Here is a 25,475-nt window from a genome sequence, read left to right on the forward strand (position 1 = left end):
AGTGTTGGATTCAAACAGGAGATTTGTGGATGAGTAAGTCTGAAGTTCAATCATTTTGCTCACAGAAGGCTAGCAAAGCTTTTGAAGAGCTTTGCAGTTTCTGTTTGGGTTTTTGCTTGGAGCAAACAGCAGAAGCTCCAATCTCCTGAGAACTGTGTGCAGGCTTGTGTGCCAGGCAGTCCTCCTCCTGAAGCAGGGCAGGGAGAGGCTGACCTGCGAGATGTGTTTCTCCTGGATGTGCAGTAAAGTCAGGCATCCAGAGAGACTTTGCGCGGCTCCTGAAAATGTTTCTAATCTATTCCAGAAAGCAGGGCAGGACCCTAAGGACGGCAGCTGCAGCCGCATGCTTTCAGCAAGAGCGCAATTCCCTGCTGCCCTGGGAGCCACCCTGGCATTTGCACCTGTGGTGGTGAGTGGGCAATGCCACCCAAACTGGGCAGGGGCCGTGGGACCCAGTTTGTGGCAAACAATGGCCTGCAGCCCCGCGTGACGGCAAAATAGGCCCTTTTGCTTGTGTTACTGAGGCTATTTGTGGAGATGCGGCCGTGGCTGCTGCTGAGCTGGGGCAAAAGGCTGCTCTGGGGCCCCTCGTCTCCCAGCCCTTGCAGTGGGTTGTGCTGTGCCACTGCGGCTGCACGGACAGTCGCTCCCTAACCCACTTCTGTCAAGAGGCAGGTTACGTTCAGTCTTTTTTATAGGGGATAAGTAGCCTTGAGGCCAACCTGAATTACAGTAATAGCCTGCGACATTCGTATTATGTTCTGCTGAAGTGTGTGCAATCAGCTTCTGGTTGGACTTAATGCCGCTGTAAGTAAAAGAAACATAGAACAAAAAGCATGAGATTTTGTAAGCAAATAGTCCCTTGGAAATCTGGCCTGTTCCTGGAAGAGTTAACTCACTTAGAAACCTTTTAGCGAGCCATATTGATTACGTGGATGTGTTCACAGCAGCTGTGGATGTTGCAGTAACAGTGAACGGAGGCAGTTTATCAGTGCATCAGTTATTTTCCTGGGACAAAAACGAGCTTTAATTGGACTAATGATGATGGGTTCAATCTGATGTTGAAGCTATCTGGCCGTCACAAAATTATCTTTCAGTGAGCTCATCTGTTTTGCAAGGAAGCGACTCATAATCTCATAGGATGGAAAACGTGCCGGTTATTTATAGTCAGTGATTTTATTTGTAAGGAATATCATGACTTCACAAGTGTGGGGGCACTAATCTCCCTGGCAAAGCGTTTACCCTCGTCTAAGGGAGCTGTTCACTACAAAGGGTGCCCCTTACTTAAATGGGCCGTTGGACAAATTTGCACCACTGGCTCTCACTGGCCTGTAAAAATAGCAGATGCATCACCGTGTCCTGAACGCATAGCGGCCGAGAACCGACTGCTCTCTGGAAATGAGGAGGTGGGACACAGTGAGACAGAGGAGACCATGTTCCTGACTGAAGTGCTTGGGCTGGCCGAGATTCATCTTGGCCACAGTACATGAGCCTTGGAGAAGGTACCATGACTGCTGGCTGCTGAAGCCCTATGGGTGGGGGTCCTCAGTGAACATATGGGCTCATGGTACTAAGAGAAGGGTGGTGAGAGAGTCTGCTTCTTCTCAGTTGTCTCCTGTCCAGCTCTAGACTAGCTAGTCTGGAGTTAGCTTTGGTCTTCAGTAGGTATGTATTTGCTTTTGGCACCTGCCCCCAGGGCCACCCGTAGGGATGAAAATACCCTTCTGGTTATGTTTGTGGAGATGGCTGTGGACCATGAGGCTAGCTGGAGGACATCTCCAAGAGATGAGACCAGCCAGTGGCTGGGACAAACAGAGGAGGAGTTAATCATGAAGCAGAGGTGCAGTGGCATTTCTGGGAGGATCAGTGAACCTGCAGAGATCACTGCTGGCATGGGAGGAGGGAGACTGTGGAGTTGAGACTTGCTTCTCCTAGAGTTTTGTTGGCAGTTTGACAGGACCTCGAGGCCTTGAGCATGGTCTCAGTGCAACGTGCATCTTCAGCAGGACATGGTCCAGCCCCACGATGGAGGAAACAGGCTGTGAGGGCTCCCCGGACAGGGGATGGGGCTTACAACCCCACGCTGCTGCTTTGAAGGTGGCTTGGGGCCTCCTGCCTTGCAGCCATGGTGTCCCTCGGCTACCAGCAAGCTGACAGGCCGTGGACAAGTAGATACAGACGCGAGGGCTTTGCAGGATGAGCTGGGACTGTCAGCTGAAAAGGCTAAATGTAAGAGTGTTCCTTTAAGTCGTAATCTTTCATGGAATATCACACTTAGTTGTCATAGAAACCATGGCATCACCAAGATTTACAGCTCCGATCCAGCCAAACAGTTGAGCATTTGCTTTTAATATAAAGTACGTGCTTAAATCCCAGTTATTTCTATGGTGCTGCTTGTGTGCCTAGAGCGAAGCCTGCACTTCGTTTTTTCCTGGATGAGAGTGATGTGGCCCGCTAAAACCCTCTGGTTGTTTTAATTAAGCCAAAATAGCGTGCGGGTTTCACAGTCAGCAAAATTACAAATACAGGGCTGTTTTAAAGATACTACAAATACAAGGCTTTTAGGGGACTGTATTGGAGACTGAATGCTCGATTAGATCACATCCCTGCTTCTGCAGCCTTAAAAAACATTAGGATAATCTGGTCTATTTTCATAATTACTTCCAACACTTAGACACTGGATGTCTTTTAATTCAATTAATTGTATTAAGAGAATAACGTTTTTAAAATTACTCTAGAGAATGTAGAAGTTTGATCATGATTTCAGCCTAACAGAAGCAGTCATACTTCCAAATGAAATTTTGATATTGCTGCTCACAGGGTATTTTGTATTTCTCTTTAAAGACTCAGTTTCTGGATTAAGTATTTAAGAATTGCAGTTTTCATTATTAAGGAGTGTTTTAGCACTCAAAGTGGCTGAGAAAAGCATAAAAATATGATCCTTATGTCTCCAAGAAAACAAAAGAAAACTTGGAGACAAAGAGAACCCTGAATGTATTTTAGTTTGAAGATCTGAGATTTTTAAAACGTCTTTTAATTGGGGACCATGACTCATGTATCTTTCAACAGGAGGCAATGTTATTTATTCTGTTCAATTCCTATTGCAAATACATTTGAAAAATAACATGTAACATTTTACTCATTCACAGTAACTACAGTATTTTGTTCCCCAAATCATATTACAGAAAAAATACTCAGGTACTTCTTCAGCAAGGAAATGTCATCCTTCAGATGGAAACTCCTTCAGAGCTCGCTGAAGGCCTCCATTGGAGCTCCCTGGGCTGCTTATCAGAATTAAACAAGTGGTTTATTCCATATATTAGAACATATTCTGTACATTCCCAGCTTATAATTCCTGTTCGTTGGTCCTGTGAGTCATACGGTGTTATTTTTAGTCCTCTGGCTGGCTGATTTGGGTAACAAAGCAGTGAGAAGCCTGAATTAATCAGCACCAGATCAAGAATCCATTAAAGGTCGATGCTTTGGCTAATTTCAGTGGTTGATGACTGGATGTAGCCACAACCATACAGCTGTTCGAGAAGGTGAGACATTCGGGTCTGACCTGTGCTTGTGCCAGGGAGGCCTGTTCGGCAGACCTGACGCAGGTGACAGCGTTCGTGCTTCCGCGATGGCTTCGGTGCATTTGTGACACTTTCTGTCGGTGGGAAAACAAGACGATCCCAGAAGCATAAGCTTCTGTGAGACTGAAAGCAGAAGGTTCATAAACGTGGCTGAGTCACAATTCGCTTCCAATTCAAGCAATGTTTGTGGACAAATCTTTCTGCTATTTACTGAGCTGCACCAGCTGGTAAATCACTGTGCATTTCTAAAAGCTCTTCTTGTAAAAAGCGAAAATCTTGTGAATGAAAAAGGGCCCGAAAACGTTACTGGCTAATCTCCTTGCCTGGAGAGGAAGCTGTGAGCCTTTGTATACCTGCAAAGATAAATTGGGGAATATTCTGTTGATTTTACTGATTCCGGAGTGCCTGGAGAAAAAGACAGGATCAAATCTATACAATCATTTTGTTAAATACCTCAATCAATGTAAAAAATGAAAGAGTTATAGTCAGTCATAGTCACTCACGAGGCCAACAGCCATAGCGGGATAGTTCCTCAGATTAGATGTTTGAATTAATAGTACTGTATACTTTTCCTTAACTTAAGCCCAGATCAGCTGCCAAGAAGCTGAGGAAGAGACAGGCAAGGGGAACAGTAAACCACTTTTCTCTGTCTTTCTTGCAGGGCTTGTCAAGAGATTGCTCAGTTTTTGACAAAAGCTCCTCTGCAGCTCAGAAGTCACCCTATTCCAGTGCATTCCCAGCCATCCCTTTTAGGCAACGGATAAAATGTGATTGACTGTCCTGAATGCTAGGAAACAATTTGAGAGCGCAGAAACGGGTGTCTGCTCTCTTTTGTCGGTATCTCTTCTTTAGCTTCAGGGTCACTGGCATTACTGCTTTTTTTGCCTCCCAAGCACAGAAAGTATTAACACCCCCCCCCCAGACCTGGTGGGCCTGCACCCACCTCCCATCCCACGCCTGGGTGCTCTGCAGGCACCCACCTGAGGTCAGCGGGCGGCGCACAGTGGCCAGGACCCACACCCTGTGCCACAGGAGCCCTGAGCTGGAGGCAGCTGCCAGAGCAAAGTCCCTTGGGGGAAGATTTGTTTTTAATCCTCTTTCTGCAGCAAAATCCCTCAGCGCTAGATGGTAGTGTGTGCTCACTGAAAAATGCCAGCGTTGCTGATGGGATCTGTCAGAAATCCTTCCTGAGCCTCGTCAGGGCTGTTAATGCTGTCAGGAGCCTATCAAAAATTAAAACTGGGTTGTCAGTGTGGCGAGACTTTGCTCCCTGAAACGTCTGGGCCGGGGAGCTTTCTAAGCATTCTCTAATCAACATGTCTTTGCTACAGCTCACCTTGTCCAGCTTGCCTTGTCACAGTGAAATCACAGAGTCACAGCCAGCTTTGCCGTCCTGCGTGCCTCGGACTGCTCCTGCCCTTGCTGGACCATTCTCAGGAGGCTCTTCGGCACCGCGGCATTCCTGGGGAGATTTCCACCGCCCCTCACTTCACAGTGGCAGGAAGCGTTGGGATTACATTCAGGTCACGTTTTCCTTTTCACAGTTGAATTTCATTTTTCATGCTTAAATCCTCAGCTTCCTCCATATATCAATACTAAATAATCCCTCTCTGCTTAGTGCTTGCAGCCTGCAGATACTGCGAGCCAGAACACCCATGCAGGGCCCTGCAATCGCATGTACGCTGGGCTGTGTGATCTGGCCACGGGTTAATGTGGGGAGGGGATGATAAAGGCCCTTTAACTCCTTCCCTCCTGCCCTATTCCTCTCCTCCTGTGCCTGTGGGAGCTCGTGTGTCCGTATTTAACCATTCTTTAGTTATGGTGCTCATATGAGGCTGGTTCTCCAAGCCAGCTAAACCTTCCTTAACCAGATAGGGGATGTGCTTTCCTTCCTTTATGCAGCAATACTGGCACACACCGCCTAACGGTACCCTGACCTTGTTCTTGCTGCCACACGAAGGAGTAAACTCATGTCCAATTCGTGGTTCTCTGTTATCTCAACTCCAGCCAGACCTTGCTGTTTTCCAGGTTTCTACCTCTTTTAGGATTCCACACACACACATCATGTATTTTATAATTTGCACTGGTTTTCAGTGCTAAGTTAGACTTGCATAAGACATGTTTGACCATCTGTCTGTCCTGTTCTTCTACTCCCCAATAACTCCTGAACCTGTTGTCCAGTTTAAACTAAATTTCATAGAAACATAGAGGTCTTAAAATGTTACGTTCCACAGATGTTCTAAAAATGAATAACTAACTAGGGGAGAGAAAGCATTCCCCCTCTGGGAAATATTGCTAGAACCCAGGTCTTATCCTGTCTACAAACCAGAGCTCACCTGCACATACTTACTAGCCAGGCAAAATATACTCTGAAACCAGCCACAGTATCTGCTGCCTCTTCCATAGCCAAAACAGGTGGCGGATGGGGGAGGAAATTTAGAGAATCCTTTAGAAAGTGTAAGTGTGGAGACACGGGGAGGAGGATCAGGAAGGGTGGGGAGATTCATAGAATGAGACCAAGTGGGATGTAGTGTGATGGTGATATAAAAACATAAATCTATAGGAAATCAGGATTCACTAGGCTTGTGGCTTACAGGTCAGGGAGTTGTTTGGTCTTTTACCGTTTCTGATTTTTCTGCACCTCTTGGAATTATTTCCTTGTCCTCATTATTCAAAACACCTCTCACTTTGTATCATCTGATAATTTCATCAGTCATCGTCTCTTCTAGATCACTATGAAATCTTTGAGATCAACTCTAACACAGCACTACCATAATCAGTTTTAAACACATTAAATACCTTTTCTCTGCTCAGTAATTTGCTACTTTTATTCCCTGTTCACAGTTCTTAAGCCAGTTCTCAAGCTATGTGGGTGCTGTTATGTCAAAAGAGATATGAAAAATGTTATATTGAAATTTTTGTGATTCAGTCTTTCAACAGTTTGTTTAAAGCCAAATATGTTGGTCCTGCCACTTTCTTTCCATTCACTGATGTTGTAAAGCTATAGGAGGTTCCCTTCTTTAGAAACTGCAGGACAAATACAACTGCTTGCGAGTCTGTTATCCTTCAGCTGTGTTAGTGGCTTTTTGTGCTCAGAATTTGTTCCTTGTGGGAAAAGAGTCAGACTTACAAAATGGTAATTGCTAGGATCATTCTCTTCTTAAGTTTGGCCTTGCATTTAATTCTCTGAGACTGCTGTTTTCTGTGACTTTTTCTCAGTAATAAAGTAACTCTTCATCCTTCAGGTCATCTTTATAATGTCTTTATATGGAGAAAATTGTCTTATCTTTTCTGTTCTTCTTTCATCTGTACAGATAAGGGTTAATTTTCCAGCTTAACCACTTTTTTCAGTGCTGGATCTACCAAACTAGATTTTCTGTGTTTGGTATTTAAAGATCATTAGAAGCAGAGTATGTAAAAAATCCATACTAGATCTTGATAGGTCTTGACTTGTAGTTTATGGACCCCTGTGGCCTGCAAATGAGAGAAACATTAAAAATCACTGGTCTAGCTTGCCCATATCTTTACTCCCACGGATGCTTCGTGGCCTTGGTGAAGCATTGCCGGTCCTGTCATGGTGACAGTGAGAGCAAAGTGCTTATGAGGTACATTAGGGAGCAACTTGACTGACGCCAACCCTGTTCCATAAAACCGTCGGCATCCGTTGAACTGGGTGCGACACCTTTCACTGCTTCCCAAAGGGCTCAGACCTGAGCCCCCTTCCACCCCTCCTGCTCCACGTCCCCCCGAGCTCTCCCAGCACAGAGGAACGAACACAACTGCAGCAGGGCTCTGACAGTCCTTACGGCACTTTCCCTGCTCCCCTTGGGCAGGGAGAGCATTGGGGTAGGACGGGGCAAGGCCAGAGAGGGCAGAGTAGTGCCTGGTTCAGCCTGCGACAAGGCTGGGCGCAGGCCTGCTGCACAACGGGCCCCAGGCTCGGCATGTCTTAGCTCTTCTCGACTGACAACCTGGGCATCAGCAGGACAAATCCCAGCACTGACACCAGCTCACTGTGTAGCTTTGAGAAAGTCTCTTCCTAGGCTGGGTCAGAAATTAAGCTAGCTGAGTTACTGCAGTGGTGGAGCATGTTCAGGTCCTGAAAGTGTCTGTGCATCAAGTTCGGCAATGACAGTGTTTCCCCAAAGGTATCTGACTTCCCCCATCTACAGAAGGAGGATGCATCCTGTGCCTAGCACTTTGCACTTTCTGCTGAGGGTGTGATCAGAGACAGTCCTGGCACTGGCACTGCTTTGTTCCCCAAAAGCTAAACTTGCCTACAAAAAATAATCACAATAACTGAAAAGCCCTGGATGCTGCGGTTGCTGCGATACATCTGATTAGTGTTTTCCAGGCTAACTGATGTGCTGATGTGTGGCTGTGTCTGCAGAATCTGAAACAATAACTCCGACCTGCCCGGTTCATCTCAGTGCATGCCAGTTCTGATGACCAGTGTTGATGCTTTAAATAGTGACAGAGTTAACTATTTCACTGCCTATCAAAATTACAGAAGAAAGGAGATGAAAGAGCTGCACATTCAGCTGTGATTAAGAGTGCATCGCAGCAGTCTGAGTACTTGATCTAGGGATCTGCTCATTTTCCCTCACTCCCCCCTCCAGCCAAAGAGGTATTAGCAGGACTGAGCCTCATGTCTGACCTTTGCTCCCTGCCCATCCCTTGCTAAGCTTCTGCGGTGACAAGGGGAAATAAGCTGACTGAGCCCTGTAAGGCTCATGACTCTCTGTGGATCCCAAGGAAGGGCGGCAAGTCCCAGGGAGGCAGAGAACATGCATTATTATACTGTGAACCATGCTCCAGGCACCTACATCCCCCCTCACCCATGGAGGGTTTGGAAAAATGATCCCACATTTTCCTTTTGTCACAGCCTGTCCTGTTAGGTTATGATATGGCAAGCCTCAGGTACAGCTGCAGTGTTTTCTTGCTTTCATAGGCGTTTTTCATCTGTTTTTAAGAAGCTATGTGAACCCTCGAAGAGCAACACTAGGCATATTTCCTTACTGTACATTGTGAAGTGCTCACATGTAAGGAGTTTGGTTTCTGATGTGTTTGTACAGTGGATTCTAATCCCCATCCCCAGCACCGCAAAACTGTGATTAACGTGGCTTTGCTTTCCTGTGGCACCTTTCTGCTAATGAATTAATTCCCACGACCTTCATATGGAGCAGAAACGTATCATTACCCCTGCTTTGCAGACACTATTCAGCATTTCACTGTTCTGAAATATACTCTGTTCAGTAATATATCTAAATATGATCAGTACTACAAATCTACAAACATTAATGAAGTCTTAACAAAAAATTATGGATGTTTCCTATTTAAGATTACAAATGCTCTTCAGTGGCTGAGCAAAAACACTCTTAGGAAGGACCTACTTGACTCAGTTGCTGACAGCCACAGGGGAAGGATTCACAGAAATTGCAACTGAAATTACTTCAGCAGTCTCTGACCATCCTGCCTAGAACCTTGCTACATTTTTTTTAATACTAAGCTCACTGTCAAAGTATTTGAGTCCCTGTGGGCACCTCTCTGACCCCTCTCCCTGCATGTCTGGGCAACAGCACTGCTATACATGCAAAGCTTCTGCAGGGTGTAAATAGGTTTTGAAATGTCATTCCTTAACAGGTACAGTCTTTAAAAGTAAAGTAGGTATTTAAGGGACTAAGCAATCCCATGTCCACTGCATGTGGTGTTTCTTGAAACTGCAATGTCCAGCAGTTTCATCACCTTTTATGTATTGATGTATTGGTTTTCTAAAGTGTTTTGAAAATGATTTCATTACTGAAGCAATGGCTTTGATGCTGAAAGCTCAGAAGTGGACACAAAGACCTGCTTTGGTGATGGAGAAAGCTTAGACTGTATCTTTGAAAAGCAGGATCCTCTTGATCTTGTACTTGACCCACGGTCTTTCTGCCATGGCTGTAACCTGCCTGTGCCCCAGGTTTCAGCACAGGTTCCCACCTTACCCTTTTCTGTCTGGGTATCAGCTATTGCTTGTCTTCTCATTTCAAGTTCTGCTGCTACCTGGGAAAAAACTTAAGTGTCTTTTCAATCCCAGGATCAGCTAAAACCAGTTTACACTTTCTCCCATCTCATTCACTTTATCCCTTTCTTTTCTTTCTCCTCCTTCTGAGGTTCAGGGGGATGAGAGCTGAGTCTTATTTCTAAAATGGCAGTTCCTTTGTCAGTGCCTGCCATTTCAACCCTCTCAGGAAGGCGACATCAGAATTAAACAGAAAGACCCTTTCTAAGGGCAAGGCTGTAAATGAAAGAAGTGAGATTGAAAAGCAAAACCATAAACTACCCTTGGAGAAAGAAATCAATCCTCTGTTAGACACAAACCCTCAAATGAATCTACAGGAGCTTCAGTTTAGGAGGAAAGCTGGAAATATAGCAGACCTGGTAAAGGCATTCACAGGACAAAAAGGACTAACATGCACTAAAATTCATCCCTGCTCTGGTACATCCTTTCTTTAAGTCCCAAACAACTCTTGATGTTTTCATGGAAGTCCATCCATCCAATGTCATTGTTCATTTCCCTTCTACTGGCTTATCCAGAACTCATCTTCCCCTCTGCTCTCTTCTCCCCTTGCTGCTGGCCTCTCACCATGACATGCCTAGCTGATGTGTCGGAGACAGGGCAGGCAGTAAATGCTAATGGGAAAGAAAATTTTGGTCTGAATTGTTTGCCTCCTGCTTTCTTGCCAGTTCTACCTGAGAAAGCAGTGAGGAATCAGCTGGTTGTTCCAAGAGTTTCGGTTGAGGACTCTTAGAAAACTTGGTTATATTTAAATGAAGGGGAGGGAAAAGAAACAAGGAGGATTTTGAAGGTATGTTATTTTCATAACAGAGAGACTTGGCCAAAGTGCAGAGCCCTGGAAGAGAAACAAATCTAGCTGTATGGTAAATAGAGAGAGGCTCCCATGATGTGGAAGATGCACATTCAGGAAGAGGAAGGCGAAGGATGGATTCTGTAATGCCTGGAAAACGCTAGTACAAGTGAAAAGAAGGCACAAGAGTGGTGAAGCAAGCATCTGAGGTAAGGAATATGCATAAGTGTTTATTATTTTACTTGCATTTCTATTTTTTCTTCCACTAGGTAAGCTAAAGAACACTTGCATTTAGACCTCTTGCAAAACACAAGCCAGTTTGTTTCAGCTATCAGGTGTCCCACAGGGGACCCTGCAGACTCCGGATGCCCTAACTGGAAGCTCTGAAGATGGATGTGCACGAGCTGCTGAGGAAATCTGCAGCAATCAGTGCTGGTCCTGAGGACTTTGGGTTGATTCCCATTTCCACGATGGGGTGGTACACAGGGAAAGGCGAAGGTAGGAAAAGTAGTGCTTAGAAGCACTAGATCAAGGGAAGTTTAAGAGCATGTGTAGTTACTAGAATCTGACCCCTCTTGAGGGTCTCTGCCAGGATTAGCTTCCCATATTACCCAGAGATAATCAGGTCTTCCCCCGTGTACTTTCATTTCAGTCTTTGGGAAACTCAGGATTTCCTGAGTCCTTTTGTGACCAATGTGAGACTCATGTCCAAGCCCCTGGGCAAGTCCCTGAAGGAAAGAACAGGGATGAGTCAGACACGACGAACAACTCTTTACACCTCTGAAGCAATCTGCTGTATCCGGAAGAGTGAGGGATCCCTGATGTGTGCTGATGGTGCTTATCACAGAAATGAATTCCTAGGCAGAGATGTTACGTTGCAGCTTGCACGATGCGTCCTAAATATAGAGAAGTGCAACAGAATTAGGGGAGTGGTGTGTGTGCAGCTGCATGTCGCTTCTTGAAGCCTGCAACGGAAGGGCAGATTGAAGGAGCCGGGGAAGGTTCTAGACCAGACTTAAACAACATATGGCTTGCAGGACGCACTTGGCCGATTAAGCAATGTGTTTGGCCTGCCAGATGGGCAGAAGACACCGTGATGTTTGGATCACTGGGTGGCTGGGAGAAATTCTCCTGCCTTGCAGCCAGCTGGCCAGCTAGCGCGTGCATGGCACACACCCGGCCCACCAGCATGTACCCACTGCTCAGCTACCCAGCGGCCAAAAACCGGGGCATCACAGTCAACGAAGAGGCAGCAGATGAGGACACTGAAGGAGGACAAGGAGAATGAGAAGAGCGGATGTAGGGGCAGAGATGACTGTGGTAAGGGCATGATGAAAGGTGCGGTTTGAGCTGCTACGTTGGTGTTTAGAGCCTACGCACATATCTGCTGCAGTGAGGCATTCAAGGCCAAAATCCTGTTATATGAGGGGAACAGGACTGTGTCACGAAATTCATTCCTCTGCTATTTCGTGCACCACATCATGCAATGCCTTACCACGTCTGGTTTGTTTGGTTTTCGTCTCCAGTATTCCCATAGAGAGGCTGTTCCAGGCCCTCCCTTTTCCATAGCAAGACTTGTTACAGCTACTGTGCCTTGTGCTTAAATCTTCTCTTATCTCACTAAGGTCTGTCTCCTGCCCGATGCTGCATGGACAGACAGCGGTTACATCCGCTCTGTGTTTGCTGCACAAGCCGCACGATCTGTGCCAACGGGCAGTTCAGCCCTTTGAAGAAGATCGCATGCGCTTCACAATAGGAGTCTTTCAGATGATACCTGGAGAAAAACAGGGCTTTCTGCTCTCTGTGGACTTTCTGGCATCTTTCATTAAGAGTCTTTCAACCAGTGTCAACCTTTGCTGGCCCCTTTTGTAGCAAAGTATGTTGTTTGCAGCTCTTTTTGCTGGAAGGATAGGAGATTTCAAGCCCACAAGTCAATAAGGCTTCCATATGCTTGGAGCTGGGCATGTGTATAACTGCTCTTCTGGATCACGATTAGAGTTCTCACCACTTGACAAGATTCAGCTTGTGGTTTCTGAAGTGCTGCCAGTTTCTCTGGAATTAAAGATTTATATATTATATAAAATATCAATGCAAAAAAAGGCGATCCCCTATTCCAGTTTCTGGTGCGCGTGCACTGCATTAATTAAACGCTGCTCAGGAAACAGGACGGCCAGTGCAACAGTATCACTTGCACCCCAGTAACAATCCCGGGACGCCAGGAGAGAGACGATCCTTGCCCCCAAATAGCAGCCAGCTGTCTCGAGAGAGGCGGGAGGTGGAGAGCGGGATGCGAAGGCGCGGGGAGGACCTGCCCGGTGTCGCAGGTACTGCGAAGAGCAGCGGCCCCTCTCGAGGCAGCGCGCGCCCGCTTCCCTTGGGGAAGGCTGCGCGGTGGGCGAGGAGCTTGGCCTGCGCTGGCCCCTTCCCGGCGGGCGAGGGCCGCCGCCGGGCCGGGCCGGGAGCGCCGCGCGGGCACCCGCTGCCCCGGGAGCGGCGGGGCGGCCCCGGCCCCGGCCCCGGCCCCGGCCGCGCGGGGGCGGCACGCGCGGGGGCGGCCGGGCCGGGGTGGGGGCGGGGCGGCGGGCGGGCCCGGCCCGGCCCGGCCCAGCCGGCGGTACGGCCGCGGCGAGGCGAGGCGGGCGCGGGGGAGCGGGCGCCGCCGTTGCCCTTTTAAGCAGCGAGTGGGCGCCGGAGGCCGGTACAAAGGAGCCGCCGCCGCGCTCGCCGCCTGCGCTGCCCCGCTCGCCCGCCCGCCCGCCCGCCCGCCATCTTCCGCCCCTGAGGCGCGGCCGGGGCCGGGCCGGCCGGGCGGCGGCGGCCGCGGCGGGGCGGGCGCGGAGGCGAGGCGAGGCGGCGCAGGCCCGGGGCCGGGCCCGGAGATGAGGCCAGGATGTCGGTGTCAGGGCTCAAGGCCGAGCTGAAGTTCCTCGAGTCCATCTTCGACAAGGACCACGAGCGCTTCCGCATCGTCTCCTGGAAGCTGGACGAGCTCCACTGCCAGTTCGTGCTGCTGCCGCCGCCGCCGGGCGCCGGCCCGCAGCCGCCGCCGCCGCTCACCATCCACTGCAACATCACGGTGCGGGGCCGGGGGGGCCCCGGGGGGCCGGGGCGGCCGCCGCCGCCATTGTCCGCGGGCGCGGGCAGGGGGCGCAGCCCGCCGCGGGGTGACTCAGCACCGGCGGCCGCGGGGGCCGGGGCGCCGGAACAAAGGGCGGCGGCGCCCGGGGCAGCGCCGAGGCGCCCGGGGGAGGGGGGGACGGGACGGGACGGGCCCGGCCGCCCCCCCGGGACCCCCTCGGGCGCGGGGCGGGGGCTCCCCGAGGCGGCGGCCGGGCGCAATAGCGAGTGCGCCACAAGCGCCGCGGCCTGGAGCCGGCGGCTCCCGTGACCCGGGCGAGGAAGCGGCCGGGCCGGGCCGGGCCTGCCGGCGCGGGGCCGCTGCCCGGCGGCGTCGCCCTCGCGGGGGCTCCTGCGTGCGCTCCGAACAAAGCGGTTTTAAAAAAACGCCGGCCGGGGGGGTGGGGGGGAGCGGGGGTGAGGCGCGCCGCGCTGCTGCCCCGGGCGCTCGGAAGTTGCTGCCCGCCTCGGGCCCGGCGGGCGAGGCCCTGGCCGAGCGGGGCTGCGGCTCACGTGCGGCGCCGCTGGCGCCTCATGTCCGCCCCGCTGGCGAGCGAGCGAGCCCTGATGCCTTGGCGAGCACGCGGTGAAAGCGGGCGCCTCAGCGGTTCTGGCTGGGGAAATCGGGGTTAGTGTGCTCGGGTTTGGGAAGAAGCTGCGCTGTACAGGGTTTTCTGCCCTTTGCCTATAAAAGGATGAAAGTTTGAAACAGTGCGGAGGGAGAAACACGTAAGTGTAAATATTTGAGTATTGAAGGATGAAAATATACTTGCACACCAGGCAGAGCCAGCTGCCTTGATAGGAGCTTTCCTTTCCTTAAAGTAACTTTATTAGACTAAAGAAGGAGATGCGTTAAGAGGGTCTCGGAGGCTTCACAGTTAACTGTTACAAGAAGTCAGTTTTCTCATCCTAAGGCAGGCTTTTGTTTTCCCTGACACTTGTATGTACTTGTAAGGTGCTTTTCATTGTCAAATAAGTAATGTGCTTTGGTGTTCTTGTTTTTAGACATGTCCTGTCAGATGATGGATTGTGTGACTTCCTTTAAATATTTTTATTTCGGTGCAGGGTTAGTGTTTCATTACTGAGGAGGCTGGTCATTGCTTTCCACACAACATGATCTCTTTCATAAATCTCTCAAAAGAAAATAAATGCCCTGAAGGTTTTGCACCCTTGGTTGCCAGTTGAATTTGATGGGTTATTTCTTTGTCAAATGACAAACAGAGCTGCCAGTCAGAAGGCCTGAAGTTTTTGGTGCCTTAGATTTGTGCTTTAGTATATATCTACTTATCAGGTTGCTTTTGGTGTAACTATTTTTGATAGTAGTTCTTTCTTAACTTGCATTGAAATATGTCCACTTTTTTGTAGGCCTTTAGTTAAGGTGTGTCTGAGTAAGCGAGGAAGAGAAGCTTGGGCCCCTCTTTGCATTTATGTGTTATTGTGGAAACTGTCTGCAGTTGCTATTACAGTCACTTGCCCTAAAGGTCAAGAGGTCCTTTGTGTGCCACTAGAACTGGGGTATATTGCTTGCAAAAAGACCTGGAAAAAAGCTGTTTCAAACCTTAGCCAAGACCTCTACTTTGAAAAGAGGCTGAGTCCAAGCTTCCTGGAACTTCTGTGAGCAGTTGTCTGTGAGCAGCTTAATGCTTTCCAATATTGATTAATTTTTGGCACTCTCAGGTAGGTGGCTATTTTCCCCATCTGTTAAAAATAAATGGGAGAGGGCAGCTTGAGATACAGTGGATGACTTTCTTGGAAACAAGTGGGAAGCTAATGATGGAACCCAAAAGAGAAAGCTGGCCTCTGGACTGCTGTCCTAGGCTTTTGACACGAGTGTTAGAGCTTAAGGTGACAAAAAGTGACTTTTTTTTTTCCTCACCGAATTGAGTCTCTTGGCTCTGACTCCTAATTGCCTCCAGTTTTTTTCTGTAGGTACTGTAAACTAGAAAGGCATAAGTCTTGTTTACTGTGCTGCAATGGATCTGCAGAACTTCTGGAGAGCTGAATCAAGGTACTGTGGGAACTAGGACTGCATGTGATGGTACTAGCATGCAAAAGCTGGTAAGGTTATAAAGTTGTTAATAAATGTTTTCTCTGGAGAAACTCACCCCCTGCATCAGAAGCTGCTATCTTAGTGTTCTGGATTTGCAGTGCGAATATGTAACTTTAGCTGTTTGCTGCTTCTAATCAGCTTAACCCTTATAGTCCTGATAAAGCCCTCAACGATATTTCCCTTACTCAACAAAACCTTACATTAGACTATTCTTCTGGATACCCAAGAATCCTGTTAAGGGGAGAGTAAGCACAATGCTGAATGGTCACTTTTCCTCTTTTTGGTCTTATTTGGGTACCTTGACACTTTACCTAATGTGAAATCTGTCTAGCAGTGTGTACAGATGTTGAAGTTTTTGGATGGAGAGAAACTTGGTAGGAAGGAAGCTTTCAGTAGCTTCTGCTCTAAGTCTGAAAAGAGCTGATGACTAAGTTGCTGTGATCTTCACAATGGATCTCTTTCTTTTCTCCAGTCTAGAGAGAGAAGGCAAAGGAAAGAGGAAACATTCTCCTGGAGAGGTGAGGGAGAATGTCTGCTTAGGAACTGCATGGATTTCCACAAGTCACTTAGACTAAATTCCAAGGTTTGATCGGAAGTCTGCCCTGGAATTTCTCGCTAAGATGATGATATTTTGATTGTCTGCAATATAAGTTTGTAGAACTGTTAAAATTGAGCATTTGCTGCAGCAACATAGGAACAGTCTGCCTGTGATATAGATGCTTGGTGTTAGAGTAAGATATACTTTACTCTGCAGCTGATTCCTGTTTCATGAAGTGACAGACAAATATTGTCCAGGTCTGTCCTTTAATCTTGCTGGGAGTGACCCATATTGGAACTTAAATGGTTAATCTGATTATTTTAAAAGCATTGTAGGGTGGAGTCATCCCTGTCAGAAACATTGCTTCTTATTCCTGAGAACTGTCTAATTATTGAACTTGTTCAGGCTGTGTACCTTCACATTCCCATTTTGTTATGCCAACAACAATGTCTCTGTTCTGGAGTTTTACTTCCGTTTTTCTCAGGTTCCTTTTTTAGTTAACAACTGTATTCTAATTAATCAAGTTGGATAAACCAGTGTCCATTACAAAGAATATGCATTTATCCTGGTCCTATTCTGCTTGTTTTTTTGGAAATAAAAATATCAGAGCAGTGGGCTTATTTAGATTAGCATGTTGCTGATCATAACTTTAAGTATCTTTCAATGAAATCTGTAGTTTTGGTTTGGTACCTTATCAGACACGTGTGACAGTATTGCAAAGTCTGTGCTACAATTGTTCAGTCCTTTCTCCTTACTGCAAGAGAGAGGACTAATCTGGACTGCTGAAAAGCTAGGTAGAAATACGTTTTTCTCCCCTGTAAAGAATGTAGTTTGCTTTTATATAATCTCCTCAGAGAGAAGCTGGATACTAATATCTCTCCGCTCATACGCAGCTTCAATAGAAGTTCTGTGTCCTTAAACAGCACTCGCAGGCAGAACAGGGTTTGTGCCAGTTCTGTGTGGGAGCTGATTTTGTCCCAAACAGATACTGGACTCTGATGTGCAGTGATACCCTTCATACATTAACAATTCAATTCATGTGATATGGCTGACTCCAGGATACTCTTGCCTCTCTGCTGGAAAGACTGTATCTTATGCTTTCACTGAAAAAGAGCCTGCTGCTAAATTGGAGTTAGAAGCTACCATGAAAGACTTAAAGGTTGCTGTCTATGGATAACTTCTTTGATGGGAGAAAACCTTATTTTCCCTTCTAAACCAGAACGGATGAAAAGGTATTACCTGGGAAGCTTTTGACAAGTTAGATATGTACAGAAAAATAAGTATATTAGAACATATGGTTCTTCAGAGGCATAAGATTTTAATATTAAACACACTCCTAGCTAGTGCCTAGACAGCTGATAACCTTTTGAAAAGGTTATTTGTACACAGAACTAACCACATAATGAATGAGGCTTCCAGTTCAAACCACAGACTTTTTTTTTGATTACTAGACATTCTGTGGATGCAAGTACTAAACCAAAAAGCATATGCAGCTTTATCCTCATAATGCTTACTTTCCTAACTAGAATTAGATGTATTTTGTTCAAGTTAAAAAAAAAATTAAAAAAAAGCACTCAAGTAACTATTATTGATTATAATATCATTTACATAATGGAAATTGAGAAGTTCAGTCTTGTTTTATTTAGCAAAACAAAATTAAGCGAATAACAAAATGTGGAGTTCCGAGGATTTTAACTTATGTTTCTGTGCTAAGACTGTAATTGTGAAAGGAATATTGCAGAAAGGTAGAGGGAGAATCTTTCATTCCTGGACGGCATAGGATCTTATCTTCTGACATGACAGGTAGTCGTGCTGCAAGTGTAAAAAGCTGTAGCCAGTGCTTATGGACTCTGCAGGTCAGCTGCTCTCTCCCCTCTGTAATGTATAAAGTGCTCCTGAAATATCATGCAAGGCCACAATGCTGGGCTTCAAACACACTTCAAAATAAGCTGGCATTTGAGTATACAGGAAAAAGCACTATGCCAAATGGTTTACTCATGTGAGTTAGAAGTGTATAATAATTTCAGAAGTGGGACCACTGTGGTTCTCAAAAGATCTCTCCATGCTTTTTTGTAATTAGAAGAAGTTCATTCAATTAATACATACTTTTTACTCAATATACTTCCTTATTTTAACCGTTGAGGAAGTCTTTGTAAAAGACTGAATGATAGCTGGTAATTTTTATATGCTGCTTAATATTCACTTTTGAAGAAACTGAAGCTTAGTGTAGGGCTACCTCATTGCATTCATAACGAGCACTTGCTGGTGTGTGGTGACTGCCTTTGATTTGTGCTGCCAAAAATACTTGCTTTGTGACAAACCTGGAGTACTAGTAATTGGCATTACCAGAGACCTTTCTTATGTTGTGAGAAGCAGCAATGCTTATTGTAACTCTTAAAGTTTTTGGTTTGTTTGTTTGCAATGAGAAAAGTAGGGAGTAGTACTGAAAGTGTGTTCTGTTCTGGAAAATAATGTAGGACTTCCAAATTCTTGATGGCAGTCAATCTGTCTGCATTGAAATGCTGCAAAATCAGAACTTCTGAATGGGATTGATTAAGTGTGCTCACAAAAAAAGGGCATCTTCAGACTTATTCAGACTAGGGTGAATCTGCAGGTGTCTGGTCTGTGTTATGTCTGGGGATACTGCTTACAGGTGACATGTTGATATCCTCAAAAGGATTTAAAAATTACAATTGATAGGAAGAACAAAGTCTGTGTCCTGTGTGTTCCTTAGTACTGCTCACAGACTGGCAAAGGCTATGTGCCTTGTAAGGTGGCCAACACTGAGTCTACAGGTTTAAGGACCTGGCTGGCATATAAAAATTCTTTACTGGGTTATTGTTCATCTGGATCGCTTCCCAGTCTGGTTCACTGCGTGGCTGCGCAAGCAGCTGTACCGGCACCACAGAGGGGCACAGGAATGAGTGAGTGCTGGGGAAGGCCGCTGAAGCCAGTGCTGCTGAAGGCAAACAGGTTGCCAAGCTCTGCCCCCGGCCTTGGTGGTGCTTGGGTGGCCCCTGCGTGGGATACTTGAGCCAGTATCAGTCCAGTGGGCCCCCACGGGTGCCTGCTCTCTTGCACTGACAACTGGATAGCAGAGAGAACTGGTCCAGTCAAACTGAAGTAAAGGCTTACTTCTGAAATCAAATCCCTTTCAAGATGTCAGAAGATAAAGAGGCAGAAACAGTTCTCTAGATAGTGCTTGGATACTTCTGGGTAGGAACAAAGGTTTATAGAAGCTGATCAACAGAACTGCTCTTTCGGTTAGCTTCAGCTTGGACTATGCTCGGTACTGTCCAGTTATTTGCCTTCGTATTTTACTTTTTTGTTTCACAGAATACAAATTCTAATATTCCATTTTAGAGACATGACAGTTTACAATTTAGTAAGCATTTTGCTCTATTTGTTCAGTTGCAAGCACTGTAGGAGAAATGAAAATGACCTGTGACCAATTAATATAAGCCATCTGGAAAACTAAATGAAAGATAGTGAAGAGATACTATATAATGTTTAGATGTTGCATCAACCTGCCTGTATTCACTACATTTGAAGCTGATACGAATTTAATTTTTTTATTGATCTTTGTTAGAAACAAATACACTGGTTAGTCTGTGTCTTACTATCTCTTGTTTCCAGCTGTAGTCCTTGAACATGGTATTAAAGTCATGATCTTACTTGGTTTTTATCATCTGTTTTTATTATCAGTTGTTTATGTATATGTTTGTTGTCTGATGCACACAAGTCATCTGGGCATTCTAAGTACTGTAGAGTGGTTTGTGCATGATTTTTAGAGGCTTAGTGGGGACTGTGTTCTCCTTTCCTCCAGATGTCTGACTTTTTCATCCCTTTCAGAGAGTTCAGTAAGGTAGCAGATCTTCCAACAGCCGCTTCAGTGTGTGTTCAGAAAGACAGAAACACAGGCCCTGTCAGAACTAGTATAGTGGCATTAGAAAAAAAAATTGCCAAGTGTTCCTGTGCAGTAGTGTTCAAGATAACACAGATTTCCTGCTTTGAAATTCAAAAAAACCTGTGGTAAGTGTGGTATTTAACTTAATGGTAAACCCTGAACTCTGTGGTACTGAAAATTCACGTGCGCAGGGCAAAGTCCCCTTTGAAGGGCTGCAGTCTGAAGGCCAGCGACGAAGCAGTCACCACGGTAGCTGTGCAGTGTGGCTCCAGGGGGAGGGCCGGCGACCTGGCGAGTGCTGCCTGCAGTGCCGCTCGGGCGCAGCGGAGTGGCGGGACCTCTTAGCAGTGGCAGGAATGGAAATCCTCATATTTGGAGATCAGTCTGGAGTACTGAAGAGCTTATAAGGGGAGAAGGAAAAAACGAGGAAAGCCCTTTCTTAGTTGGCAGAAGGGAAAGGGTGCTGTGCCATTGATAGAATGGGGCTAGTGCCTAAGATGAACTAACTGAACACCCTTTTAAAAAAAAGGGGGGGGGGACACCCCCCCCAAATTCCTGAAGGTAAAGAGAATGAAGAGGGGTAAGAAAGCCTGTATTTTTGAGTAAGAACAAAAGTGACATCAAATGGTGCATATGGGGTGTACCTGTGTCTAAACAATAGAGACGAGCATCAGTCTGCTGGAAAACTTTTTGTTTTCAGCTTGGCAAGGCACTGGTACGGGAAAAGAATAAAGTGTCAGAACTTGGTTACAACCGCTTCTCTTAAGTCAGTTTTAGCCATGTTAAAAGCCAGTTTTGGCTACTCCAGCTTTGAGACTGATGTTGATGATTTCTTTTTTTGAATGTACTTGTCTGTATAGTTGCAGAAATAGGTGATTAATAACTCCTGATGATTATATTGAGTTGATAATTTGTTTCAAGTCATCAGACTTATCCTTCAGCCATTCATGAATTTGGATACATAAGATACTGTGCTACTGGTAAAGAAATAGTGTTGCAGAATCTGATTTTCAGAATACCTTTCTCTTTAGTGCATGTCTCTAGCTGCTTATTTGATAACCTAGTGCTGACCTGAGTGCATGTGTATTGCACACATTAAAGAAGAGAACCCTGTGTGGCTGAGGGCTCTAAAACAACAATTCTCTGACAACTGTCAAGATGAGGATTACAGGCACACAGTGGGTTTTTTGTGTGTGAGGAGCAAGATAAGTTGATCTGACTCCTGTGAGGTGCTGCATTAAAAATCTGGAGTCTAGTCCCAGCTCTGCTACCTTCCTTGATGAGCAGTTCACCTGATCTTAGTGATACTGCTTTCTTTGCTTCATATTCAGTGTGGATGATCTGTAACTTTTATCTGTTGCTGTTTAATGGTATTGGCAAAAAAATGTTCCTTTAGCTCACTTAACTGGGTTGACCTTCAACAACAGTTTAAACTTACAGAATACACACTGTTCTTGAACAGCTGTCACTTGCTATGCTTGTAGCTAAATCATGTTTAGTGCTAACTTAAGAGTTGTTCTTGAGCATCACTATATTAACACTTGGTGTGGGGGTTTAGTTCCCTACAAAAGTGTTAGAGTATTTATCTCATTTGTGAATTTCTCTGAATTGATAGATGACATGTTGCATTCTGATGATGTCCTGGAGAACAGTGTCACTTCACAGTGAAGATCTGTAACTGAATTTTTATCAGGAAAGGTGATATCTTCTGTTTTTATACTTAATGATAAAGTTTCTATTTTAATTCTGAATGGTTACAGCACTGGACAACATAAAGCTTGCTGTCCTTATTTGGTAAGGAGAGTGGAGGAGGCTATGGCAACTAATAAAACAGTCTGATAAACACATTTTTGCAAAGGTAATGTGCAATTTCACGTAACAGAATCATGTTTTGTCTAGACTAAATAGCTTGAACAATGACTCTTGGAGACTTGACCTCCCAGAAGAGCCTAAGAACTGTGATGCTGTGTCTGTATTCATGTATGGGACAACTTGAAGTGAGGTTTTGTGCCTTTGCTACTTCAATTGCGTGTGTTCTGGTTTCTTGTAAGGTAATAATGTTGATATTTATGAGCTGTGGGAGAGTTAAATGTGTGCACCTGGACAGAGACAGGGACTTGAAACAATCTAGACTACTTCTGTGTTTTTGAACTTTGGAATTATTGGCCTCTAGCATGTGCCTAATTGAAGGTAGCATTTAGTCAAATCTCTTCCAGGAATCTTTTTTCACAAAATGGTGTATTCTGCCGTAGGTGCATCCAAAGTTACAAAGTTAAGGGTTCTGTAACAGTTTCAAGAGAATTTTGTAGGGCTGAGTTGAACAAACTTGTACGGGTGAATTTGCCCATTACAAGCTCCTTGGTTTTGGAATAACTTTTGCACAAGGGAATTGTTATCCAAGTGTTGGCCCTGTTCATACTTTGCTATGTTGTGGTCTCTGCCTTACAAATATTGGCACTGGCAGTTGCCCCTGAATCCATATGTTACAGAACATGTTCCATAATCTAGTCTTTCAGTTCCTTTAAAAACCTGTTGTAGTCCATGTGCGTTTGCCTGGAAAGTGGTCAGCCTGTGTAAGGTGCAAAGTGGCTGACCATTGCACATCAGCCTGTAAAAGCCTGCAGTGATGAGACAGGAGCGAGGGGACTTGCTGTGCTCTGCCCAAGAGGATGCCTATTGTGAAGGCAAAAGCAATGCCCACGGCTGTTCTGCACGCTCTTAGCAGAAACATCCTCTCGTGGTTACTTGTGTGCTAACCTTCTACAATGAGTAGAACTTCTTTGTGCCGAGACCTGATATTTGTTTTCATTTGGGACAACTTGATTTGTAGCGTGAGCTTTACAGGAACCCGTAGAGATGTGGTGTATTGTGGTCTTTCTGTTCTGCGAGGCACATGCTTTTGACCCTGCCTTCTCTAGCATGGCTATACTTAATAACAAGTCTAAAACAAGACACTCTTGTTGCACTTGCATTGTTCCTGGGAGAGGAAAACCATGACCATGTTAGTTGTGGTGTTTTAATGTGCTCCCGAAGGCTTCACTACTGCGATGCTGAGCATATTGGAAGAACCTGGGTAGAACTGGCTTATGGGGTTCTCTCTCTAAACGACCTCCTGTAGCGTTCCGAGGTGATTAAGCTCTTGCTGTCTCCAGGGGACCCACAGAAGCATCCAGCTTCATCTGGGATTGTCCTACAGTTTAGGTTGGCACTGTCAAGATAACCATTAAACTTGAGGGTATGTTTGCATTAATTTTCCATATTTAAAAAGAAATAAATGTATTTTAGTCAACTGAACTTGATACCTTGTAAAATGCATGGGTTGTTGCAAACTTTCTCGCTACACTGAGTATGTCAGGCTTTGACTTCTGGCAGAGTGTAAGAAAATTAAAGCTAATACAGGCTTGCTTCCTATAGTAGAATAGCAGTTGAAGAGCTCTGTTTAGAGATCTCAGTGAATAAAGGATGTCCTGCTGTTTATATGCCTTGAGCAAGTAGTGTTATATTGTATGCAAACTTAAAATCCAGGTGGAAGCTTCAGCCTAGTTCAGAAGATCTGGGTAAAAGTCACTTTGCTGCCTTCCTGCCATTACACTTGCTTTACCATTGCTTGTAATGGCTACGATCACCTGTGTTGATCCTAATGTTTGTTATTGTCTTTTAAAATTCTGCGTGCAGGAACTGTTACATCCCTAATGAAGTGACACTTCTTTCATATTTGAAATTGCAAATTTTGAGCTGAACTTGGAAATTAAATGTCAGAATGCTGTAATGTGTTCAACATCTTTCAGTATGTACAATGGAGCAACTAGTGGTGCCTGCTTTTTTGAAAACAAATTTCTCAAGTTTTACTTCTGTAGAAGTGTCTTTTCATTAACTTGATACAGGTGTCTGGATAGCTAGTCACTGAAATATTTTTATTATTGGGTTACTTAAAATGACGTTTGGAGGGGAAAAAGAAATATATGAGTTGAAAATGAATCTTCATGCTTTTTTAATTATAAATGGGGGGGCGGAAGATAACAATCTGCTGACTTCAAAAGGATCCAAGGCTGTTTCATGCATACTTAACTACCTAGTGGTGAAAAATACTTGTATGCATCTTAAACTGCCTTTGGAAAGTTTGGTCCCTACTAATGGGAAGCAATCTGTCAGGTGTATAATCACAGCTAATATCTTCATTCAAGAAGCTGAAGTGTTAGTCATGTTTTATGGTCATCAAGCTTAACTTCTAGCTTTAAGAAAATCTTTTAAAATCCTGATATTTTTGTTATGTAAATTCTGATTATTTTTACAATTTTTTTCTCTCTAAAGGCGGGTTGATACAGGTGAAAACTGTATAAATAGTGAATGATTAACAACTTCAAATAATACATACTACATTTTGACTAATTGTGTAGTTACTCTTTAATGCTTTTTGGTTGCTAGCGGAAGATGTGTATATGATCTCCAACCAGTGGGACTTGTGTGTGTGGTTTTTTGTTTTTTTTTTTAATTCTAAATCTTCTGCTTAATTCAAATGAACAAACTAGAAATTGCCTTTATTTTGGTAACATCAAGGTGTCTGCTGAAGGGCAGCCATCTATGATATGAGATGAGTTTACTTGATGTGTTTGTAGCCGCAAATGTGTTCATCTTGAGAGACTGTATTAGCCATTTGAAATGTCTTGTTACATTAAGACTTGCTTACTTCACTACCAAGGTTTGCGTGAGCTAGAATGGTCTCTTGCTAGCTTTCTAGCAGCAATTCCACTATTTAAGGATTTAGGGATTTGACATTCTGTTATTTAGAAGTAATGGGGAGTGGACAAAACCTTGAGACTGAGAAGACTGTCAGAAGTGTTGCCCTGAAAACCAGCTCTGTTCAGTTACAGCTGTCTAGCTGATGTGAAAAACAGCTGTTTCTGTCCATGATGGAGTTTTTGCAAAAGCTTGGAGACAGAAGAAATCTAATTGGCTGAATTTTGTTTGACCAGTAAACTAATGAAATTAAAAGAAAAAAAATCACTTTCTTGATCTAAGATTATCTGAAAATTGATGAAAAGAACCAGCAACATGTAACTGCAACTTTAAATCATAGCGTGTATTTAAATGCACTTGATTACTCTGTTTACCTCATGCCAAATGTAGTTTTATTTAATCCTAAAAATGAGAGCAAAAATATATATATTTTTTAATTTAGTAGCTTCACACTTCATATACAATATTGTAGTAGTTTAGAAATAGCTTGTTTTTAAAGTCTTTTTCTAACATCAGAGTTGCATGACCATAAATTTATAAAACAGGGTAAAGATTATGTAACTTTGCAAGTAAAACAGCCTTCTTGGTAAAGATGAGAAAGCTTAGATAGGATATACTTAGACAGATGACAATTCTCTACCCGGGAAAAGCTTTCTTAAGCCTATACATCCCTGGCTGCTTCTGTCAATCTTTTTTA

At 45.1% G+C, this 25,475-nt stretch overlaps 1 protein-coding gene and 2 long non-coding RNA genes across 10 annotated transcripts in view; 2 read left to right on the plus strand and 1 right to left on the minus strand.

Annotated features, from left to right (window-relative positions):
* Positions 1-3,086: 3,086 nt before the first annotated feature.
* Positions 3,087-5,136, minus strand: LOC106496499 (uncharacterized). Its single transcript, XR_001294628.2, has 3 exons — positions 4,918-5,136; positions 4,725-4,804; positions 3,087-3,934 (listed from the first exon to the last, which is right to left on the minus strand). It is a non-coding gene; the product is annotated as an uncharacterized lncRNA (long non-coding RNA).
* On the plus strand, positions 5,088-12,659 carry LOC106496498 (uncharacterized). The gene is made up of 3 exons (XR_001294627.2): positions 5,088-5,104; positions 10,450-10,638; positions 11,082-12,659. It is a non-coding gene; the product is annotated as an uncharacterized lncRNA (long non-coding RNA).
* A 571-nt stretch (positions 12,660-13,230) lies between these two features.
* Positions 13,231-25,475, plus strand: part of UBE2Q2 (ubiquitin conjugating enzyme E2 Q2) — a 52,187-nt gene continuing 39,942 nt past the window's right edge. For 2 of the 8 annotated variants that reach the window (XR_010885674.1, XR_010885673.1), the window contains exon 1: positions 13,232-13,505. Coding sequence is in view for 5 of the 8 variants with exons in the window: in XM_067305211.1 (XP_067161312.1) it covers positions 13,320-13,505 (186 nt within the window). In the remaining 3 variants the exon portion in view is untranslated. Of the gene's footprint in view, positions 13,506-15,475; positions 15,555-16,068; positions 16,115-25,475 lie in introns of all 8 variants that reach the window. The other 6 variants (XM_067305210.1, XM_067305212.1, XR_010885672.1 and 3 more) reach the window with 4 other exon arrangements.

Source organism: Apteryx mantelli, chromosome 15 (genome assembly GCF_036417845.1).
Source record: "Apteryx mantelli isolate bAptMan1 chromosome 15, bAptMan1.hap1, whole genome shotgun sequence".
NCBI lineage: Eukaryota > Metazoa > Chordata > Aves > Apterygiformes > Apterygidae > Apteryx > Apteryx mantelli.